Source organism: Protobothrops mucrosquamatus, unplaced genomic scaffold (genome assembly GCF_001527695.2).
Source record: "Protobothrops mucrosquamatus isolate PMUCROS unplaced genomic scaffold, P.Mucros_1.0 scaffold633, whole genome shotgun sequence".
Classification (NCBI taxonomy): domain Eukaryota; kingdom Metazoa; phylum Chordata; class Lepidosauria; order Squamata; family Viperidae; genus Protobothrops; species Protobothrops mucrosquamatus.
The window spans coordinates 86,111-94,878 of record NW_015386925.1 but is presented as its reverse complement, the minus strand read 5'-3'; the positions used below and the strand labels follow the sequence as shown (position 1 = coordinate 94,878).

Here is an 8,768-nt window from a genome sequence, read left to right as displayed (position 1 = left end):
ATGCTTTCTTAGACAAATTTTGGATGGGAATTCTTCAGGACTTCTTGAGCTGACTACTCAAAAGTCCTATACATATTTATACAGAGCATCATTATTACTAAACATATGAGAAATGTAAGATGACCATGTAGCTCTGTATCTTTCTGACAGTCTCATCTTAGACTGTTACATGAAAGTTATCTCTGTACAGATTAATAAGGAGGCAGTGTTAGTAAGAATTACTTTTTCTCCCAGTTGCCCACCTTAAGCTTTGGTGGGAAATTACACTGTCTTGGAACATCTCAAAAACAAAACAGATTGGGTCAAGGCATGGGAATTTGAACCTTACCTTGTTAGAGGCTGGGTTATGGACAAAATCAATAGGATTTCATTTGGTCCCCACCCTATTCTGACTAACACAGAATAGCAAACCCTTATTTGATAGCAAACCCTCTATCTATGTTGCCAAACACATACTGACCTGTCCTTAGTCGTTAAAAGCAAATTTGGATTGAAAGGATATCTGCTGTTTCTTTGGAGAAGTAGGGGGTGAACATCACTTTGAATTTGAGGAGTCCCAGTGGATGCTTTTCATCTCCAGTTATAAGTCCAAAAGAACTGAAATGGAAACTAAACAAGCCCAAGATATAATGGCCTTGTTCAAGCAGCTCAAATCTTCCTGGGTGGGAGTGGATGTCTTAAAAGTATATGCACGTCATTTTTATTGGCAACCTTATACCCTCAAAATCCACCTCTATCCTTCCTCTCCTCTGCTCACCCCTGTCTCCCTTCCTTCCTCCTTGCCAGATATGAACTTAGAGTAATAATCTGGAACACTGATGAGGTAGTCCTGGAGGACGATGATTACTTCACTGGCGAGAAATCCAGTGACATTTTTGTCCGGGGGTACGTACATGCTGCCCCTCAAGGCCAGCTGGGTATTCTGTGTGTGAGCTTTCTGTGATTTTGGTGCCGCTTGGCTCTCAGATCTCTGCAGAGGATGGCTGATTGTTTCATAGGCAAAGCATCTGCTCTGTGCAGGCAGCAGTAATGGATACTTTGCTTCTCTGTTCTGCCCGTTTCTTCTGTTCTCTGTGTTTTTGTTCTTGTGTGCTACTGTCTGCTGTGCGTGATAGCTAGGTGTGAACTTTTGGCAATTCCTGGGAACATCAGTAAGGTTATCTTGAAAATGATGAAGTCAGATATAGTAAGGAGCTATTGATCAAGACTTATTACTCAGCCCATCCAAGAGGCAGGGCTATTTGAACAAGAGAAAGCACAGAGAAGTTTACTTCTGATCCTTTGTAATTCCTATGGGGAGGCACCACTATTTAGATCTGCCTAGTGTACCTCCCTAGTTTTCCATAAAGAATGCCATAAAGTTCCATCAGCTCTACCAATACACTAGGGAGGTACAAGTATTGATAGAGCTGAAGAACTGCTTTCAAAGCAATTTCCCCTAGCAAAATAAAGTCTGTGGTGAACTCGGAGCATTCTGGACCATCGAACGGTATTTTTGTTATTTTGACTTCTTTTGTTTCCCATCTATTAATAGTCTCTTTACAAAGTATTGTTTCATATGTCCAACTACATTATGTTTGGAAAATCTGTGCCTCATAGAGTAATACCTGCCAAAAAAGTGAAACTGTCTGATGGTCCCCAGGCAAGGAACCCTTGATTTATTTTATTAAGTGCATGCCAATCTCTCTTATGTGGCATTGGAGCTCTGACATAGTTTCACTGGTTTGATCAGAACACTGTTGAGTACATGAGTGGAGAGAAAACAATGAATCTCATAATGATAAGGCAACCAGTGACTTATACAGAAAAGAAAACAATTGAACATCATTTTGATATGTAGCCCCCTTCTTCTGCTTATGGACCATCAGGAGGGGCATTTTCATTCATATTTGTGTGGAACTGTCAGTCATACTTAGGCCTGGGCCAGCAGGAAACACTGGAAGCAGAATCTCTTGCAAGTCAGGATCTAAGGAATGTAGTCAAAGAGATGTCAAAGAGGAGGGAGGGAGGGAGAAGCCTAGAAGAAGCATGAGATCTGTCTGATAAGCTAATGCCAGTGAAACAAAAAAATCTTGGGACTGATCATTAGTTTCAGCTGCTATGAGATACCTTCATATGAAGAAGCAGTGATCAGAAACATCTAAAACAACAGTAGAAAACTAAGTGGGCATATCCAGAATGTTTCTGTTAGCTAAGCAAATGATTTAGTATAAACTGTTCTGCAGAATATCTAAGTAACTCAGAAGCAACTCATGGGCTGATCCTGGAAGAATACTATTCTCTTTTTCCTTGATCCTTCTTGTAGTAGATCATTACAAAAGGCACCAAAATAAGCAGCTTTTGACTCTTAGGTGGTTCTAAAAAGGACAAATACAACACAAAGCAGTAATGGGTTATGTACTCAATGCTATTTAGAATATTTTTCCTACTTAAAAAACATTCCTTGTAGTAATTTTGGATTTTCTCTTCCATATTTGCATAGCCCAACGCCATGTAGTGTCCAGACATCAGTCAGTTGTTGTACAGCAGAATAGTTTGAAGATTTCTGTCTGTGGAATTCATGATTGTGCAAAGATTTGATTGTTAGAGGGCAGGGGAATCATGTGCCTTCCATTCAAAATATATCCTAACATTTCATAGATGTACTTTGACACCTTCCCAATTAGATATACTTCTGCCAAACCCCACAGTCTAAGCTATATATATGCCTAGGAATGAGTTGTATGGTATATGTAAAGGGTGATTTTCTTCTTTCCGATTGAATGTGGAGTGTTCTTGTCTTCTGTCTTTCTGCATGCTTTGGGAAATTGAAGTGGTAGGGTGGGTGTTCTGCTTTTTGTGAACCACAATTCTCATCAAGAGGCGGAGGCCTGGCTTGGCAAGGAGATTGTGCAGATGGGAGCATTGAACGAGGATGGCTTGCTTCTCTATTGCATGCTTTGAAGGATGGGGAAAGCGTTTTGGACAATCATTTGGGGACATGTGCAGGCAAAGACTCTTATTTGAGCAGAAATAATCTCACCCCAGTGGAACGATCAACCTCACAGAGGACATGGTCTATTTTCAGCTGTATCAAGCAGAATCATTCAAATGCTCAGCATGAAACTCCTGGGAAAATCTATGAAATAATTTTGGTATAATGGCAGAATTTCTTGATATTTGACTGTCTTTTCTGAAAACCATCATACACTGGTAATAACCTCAACACTGGTAATAAAGGCAACTTTTCAAGGCTAAAGCTGCCTTCATTCAGAGTCATCCAAAGTTCTCTCTGGATCACTTGGACTTCTAAAGTTCATGACTGCTATATTTTGAGGTCTTTGCCACTACTTTTTTTCACTTACAACATGGAGTCATACTCAAGGAGAAGACTTTCTAGTCTAGTGCTCCTCAGTCTGTTTCACCTCTGTGAGATAGGTCAAATCAGGAAACAGACACTTCAGAGCTTATAGGAATGCTACTCTATTGTTGTAGGGTATAATAAGAGAATCTTAACATCTTTTGAATTTCTTTCTTACGCTTTCCATTTAATCATGATTATGATTTTTTTTCTCCCTTTGTGGCTCACCTGTTCCTTCATTACAGTTATATCCAGTGCTTTTTTTCTAAAAAAAAAAAAAGGTGCCGGAACTCACACACATCATACAACCTGCCTTGCCTACCCTACAAGGTTCCATCCAAAAAAGGTGCCGGAACTCCGTTCTGGGCGTTCTATGAGAAAAAAAGCCCTGGTTATATCTATTTTCCTTGGTTCCTTTTAAAAGTATTTGGTTTGCATTAATCATTGCCCATTAATCTGCTGGCTGTGAATGATGGGACTTGCAGTCCAACCCATATACAGGCTACTAAATTGGAGGTAGATTCACTCCACATCCTTATGGTCTCCTCTGTCTTCCTGCAAACAAAGCTCTCCATCTTCCAAAACTATATTTTGTCATCTCTCTACACTGCTGATTGAGTTGGCCCAGAATGAACAATCATTCAATGATATCACTGGGTTTTTTTTCCAATCTCATCCTTTCTTCTGATCAACTTCTTCGTTTTTGTTCATGCAGGTGGCTGAAGGGCCAGCAAGAAGACAAACAGGATACTGATGTCCACTACCATTCACTAACAGGAGAGGGCAATTTCAATTGGCGCTACATCTTTCCTTTTGACTATCTTGCAGCTGAAGAAAAGATTGTTATTTCTAAGAAAGAGTCTATGTTCTCCTGGGATGAAACTGAATACAAGATTCCAGCCCGACTCACATTACAAGTGTGGGATGCTGATCACTTTTCTGCTGATGACTTCCTTGGTATGTCGGAGGACTTGATTGCTGATCAGATTTAACTTCTGGAAGGCAGATGTTCCCTGGATCAGAAATACAGCTGAAACTGAAGATGGGCTGGCATAGGGGATGATGGATAATCCTCTCAGGAATAAGAAATAAGCAGAGTTTAAGGCTGTGGGATGTCATCAGTAATTTGTTTTATTAAACTGCACCAATTAAAATGAAGATGACATGCATTAATCTGAGACTCATTAATTTTAGTATTTTAGAATCTTCCTTTAAAAATTGAAGTGGGCCTTATAAATCCCATGTTCCTTTTCAATTTAAAAGTCGAGCCAAAATACTTAGAAGATTATAATATTCTGATCTATCTCTAGCAGTCTCACAGCTAAGAGAATCTTCAATATTTCTCTCTTCTCTTCCTACTCCCATAGGAGGCATTGAGCTTGACCTGAACCGCTTCCCACGTGGTGCTAAGACAGCCAAGCAGTGCAGCATGGAGCTGGGAACTGGTGAAATAGAGGTGCCCATGATCTCTATCTTCAAGCAGAAGAGGGTGAAGGGCTGGTGGCCCTTTTTGGCTCGAAATGATAACGATGAAATGGAGATGACGGTAATGTTGGTGGGGGAGGCCTGCCATTGCTGTTTAAAGGAGAGATAGATTCCGTAAAACCTAGAGCCAAGACAATTGGAAAAAGATTATTTTAGACTGTAGGAGTAAGGGGGAAAGTCCTTAAACAAGCCCAGAAAAATGGTAGGAAATTATGGGATAAGCAATAGCTCACAAAGACAACTCACACAGGATAGATGAAGGAATGGAGCATTCCTTGGATTGTGTGGCAATAATAATAATAATAATAATAATAATAATAATAATAATAATAACAACAACAACAACAACAACAACAACAACAACTTTATAATAACTCAGTGCTTCCTTCCAATTCTTCATGTTGATGGGTAAGTGTTAGGGATGAATATGGTAGAGAGATGAGCTTGCTGGAGACATGCATGCTCTATTACCACAGCGACAAAGGGTAAAAATACCTTAAGTCCACAATAAGCAAATAGTATTTGTAAGTGGCTCAGACATTTCCTAATTCACAAAAATATAAGAAAGGGGAGGAGGTGCCTAATAAGACTTGCAAGATTTGGTGTCAGTGCTACTAGGTAGACCAGACCAAGACATAACCTCCACAGGAAGGATAAAACTAATTTTATTGAGAAGGGCTCTATTAATAGAATTTCACAAGTGTCATTGTGCTGTATCTCCTTCCTTTTCTGTAATTATATTTCTGTGATAACATATAATATATATTATATAATATATACTATATTATATTTCTGTGAATTAGCCAGGTGTCTGAGCCACTTATTAATGCTTTCTGTTGGTTGTACACTTGAGATGTTCACCCTTTGTTGCTTTAGTAATAGAGCTCAGATATTTAAGAACATGTGAGGTTGGCCTCAACCCTCCTATCTTTTTTGTAAGGGCCTAAAGACATGGCTTTGCCAGTCAGCTTGGGGCCCCAGTGGGGGAACAGTGCAATGAGTAACAACATATCTCACCTCGCCCCACTCCACCCCCACTCTCCCCATGTGTCTTTGATTTTAATGTTTGATTTTAACTGTTTATGTTTTAGCTTAGATGTAACTGTAAGCTCACCATAGTTACCCTATGGTAAGATAGGCAGCCTATACATTTTATAAATAAATAAATACGGTAATAAATATTTCCATCAAGATCATTTCCATACTCTACAAATGTCTACACAATGTTCTACTTACCACACAAATGCACCTGTATCTTTATCTTATCTAAAAAGAGAGCCTTGTTCATTCTGAAGGTAACCCTATCTGTGATCTTTTGATCCCCTGCAGGGTAAAGTGGAAGCTGAACTTCATTTACTGACAGCTGAGGAAGCTGAGAAATGTCCAGCTGGATTGGCGCGTAATGAGCCAGATCCATTAGAAAAACCCAAGTGAGTGCATGGGAAAGGATGATGGGAGCAGGGATATCCAAGCAGATTGATACCCTGTGGGGATACTGAATTGGGAAGGTCATGGGAGAATTTACAAACACATGGTACTATGGCAGCAAGCAAAATTAGACTGCCTCTACTGTCGTCACCCATCTTTCCCCATGACTCCAGTTTTCCTGTCTTTCTCTTACTTATATGTTTTTGGCCTCTCTCTTCTCCTTGCCCCACCCTGCCCTAGCCGCCCAGATACCAGCTTCATCTGGTTCCTGAACCCTCTCAAGTCCATCCGCTACTTTATCTGGCATACCTATCGTTGGCTTCTGCTGAAAATCCTTCTCCTCGTTCTCTTGCTCCTTATGGTTGGCCTCTTCCTTTACTCTATGCCTGGCTATCTGGTCAAGAAACTTCTCGGGGCCTGAGTAGGCTTCCTTCTTTGCCCAGGGTATTTCTTTTTTTCCACCTATTCATGCTTACAGTATCATTTAATGCCACAATAAATCCATTGTAAATGTAGGCAAGCTGAAGTGAGAAGGACGGTAGATAGCTTGCAAATTATAATATTGCCATTCCCCAAATTAGAATGTATGTTCTTTTGTCCAAATGAGTGAGGGTTTGCTAAAATTGATTGAGTGGTTTTGACATGTTTAGAGAGAGTTTTCCACATGATTGTATCAGATCACTGCAGAATAGAATCTTAGGCTTGAAAACAAGCCATGGAATTGAATTCCAATTTAGAATTCCTAAACATTCAAGTAAATAAAATTCTTGGTGAGGAGAAAAGGAAATTCAGAAAACCTCTAGTTCACAAAAATCCCCAGAAAACCTGAGGAGTAGTCCACTACACTCTTCCAAATGGCTGAGCCTTGTGTTATGAAAATTGCATCCCAACATCCTGTCAAGGAATTATGGATGACAAGCTGCTTTATTAGGGCTTCTGAAGCAAGATTGCATAAAATAAAACCTTTTTTGTTAGTTTGGCATTAATGGCCACCAAGTCTGGATAGTTTGTACTATACCTTTACTGATACAAAAGGATTTGTCAAGTATCTGGTGAGTGATGAATAAGGCTTGTTGTTGTGCTTGATTTAGCCTCTCATCAAGAATCTTTATGTGCCATCAGGCAAACAATAGGATAAATGAGAAGGTGCCAAATCTTATTTTGGTAGCTTTGACATATTTAAAAAAGCAATTTTCTACTGAACAGTGGGTGTTCTTGGGATGGTAAGTTGTAGACCAAAGTTGAATGAATCATCTCAAAGAACAGTTATTCCCATTAAGCTTAGACAATTTCTTTTTCCTTTTCAGTCGCCCAGACACATCCTTCATCTGGTTCCTGAACCCACTCAAGTCTATCAGATACCTCATTTGTACCCGTTACAAATGGCTCATTATCAAGATTATCCTGGCCCTTCTACTTCTCATCATGGTGGCCCTTTTCCTTTACTCCATGCCTGGTTATATGGTCAAGAAGCTTCTGGGAGCATGAGACAGCTGCCCTATTCTCCCATTTCTAAGCTGATTGTCAGAAACAACCTCTCATTCTTGTTTGGTGGCTTCCATATGTATTTTTGGACCTTTTGGGGGAGGGATTTTGGAAGCAGGAAGAGTCAGAATCAGAATTGCTTTATTGTTGCTTTATGACTTGAAAAAGGGAAAGTGTCCCTCCTTCCCAAAGTTCACTGTAAGTTCTCTTTTCAGCTGCTTCCTCCAGTCTCTTCAACAACATAATCCCTTCCCTCCCACATTTATTTGTTGTTGCCTCAATTTCAGTGTCCTCCATGAATGAATTAATCTTAAGTGGAATTATCTTGACAACCATAATTCCATTTTGTGTGGATTGCATTTATCCCATCTCTCCCATCTTTCTTTGTTATTGTTTTCTTCCTTTGCTGATGTCACAAAGTGTGTCTTCCCCAAAAGCTGAAATTTCAAAAGATTCCTGTTCATATTAGATTTGGAGTGATCAGCTACTTAAGAAATCTTGGCATATTTTCTTGGAATCTGATGCTGCAGTTTCCCCTTAGAAAAGAGATTGCCCCTGATTCCCTGACTGTGTAACAGTTTATTGAAATGGAAAGTGGGAAAGCTTGTCCTTCCAAGGTTTTGCATGAAAAAGAGCTAACAGATTCTTAGCTTCAGGTAACTAAAGAAGATAAGTATTTTGTTTTGTTGGAGTGTGTAAAGTAATGGCAAGAGTGTGAACTGCAATGGCCCCAACCTATGGGTTCAGTTCAGATCATAGGCAAACTATTATTTTCCTCATTTTAGTTCCTTCTTTACAATTTGTTGTGAGGTGCATGTTATACCAAAATGAACTAAAATTGACAGATTTCAAGACCTAATTGTTAAATAAAAAGAGCATGCAGTTCGTGCTCAATCTTGAAACATTCAATGCTTTAAAAACATCCTGGAATCATTACAGAAATGTTGCTTGGATATTCACCTGTGTACACATTTATACTCCATTAATGCAATTGGGAAATAAAAGAATTTCCATTTTTTTTAGGTGACCA

General features: G+C 39.5%; 1 protein-coding gene across 1 annotated transcript in view; it reads left to right on the top strand.

The window, feature by feature from the left end:
* OTOF (otoferlin) overlaps window positions 1-7,741 on the top strand; it is a 145,090-nt gene extending 137,349 nt beyond the window's left edge. The window contains exons 43-47 of the mRNA XM_015817746.1: window positions 787-885; window positions 4,056-4,297; window positions 4,708-4,886; window positions 6,155-6,255; window positions 7,561-7,741. Coding sequence (XP_015673232.1) covers window positions 787-885; window positions 4,056-4,297; window positions 4,708-4,886; window positions 6,155-6,255; window positions 7,561-7,741 — 802 coding nt within the window. The remainder of the gene's footprint in view (window positions 1-786; window positions 886-4,055; window positions 4,298-4,707; window positions 4,887-6,154; window positions 6,256-7,560) is intronic.
* Window positions 7,742-8,768: the final 1,027 nt, after the last annotated feature.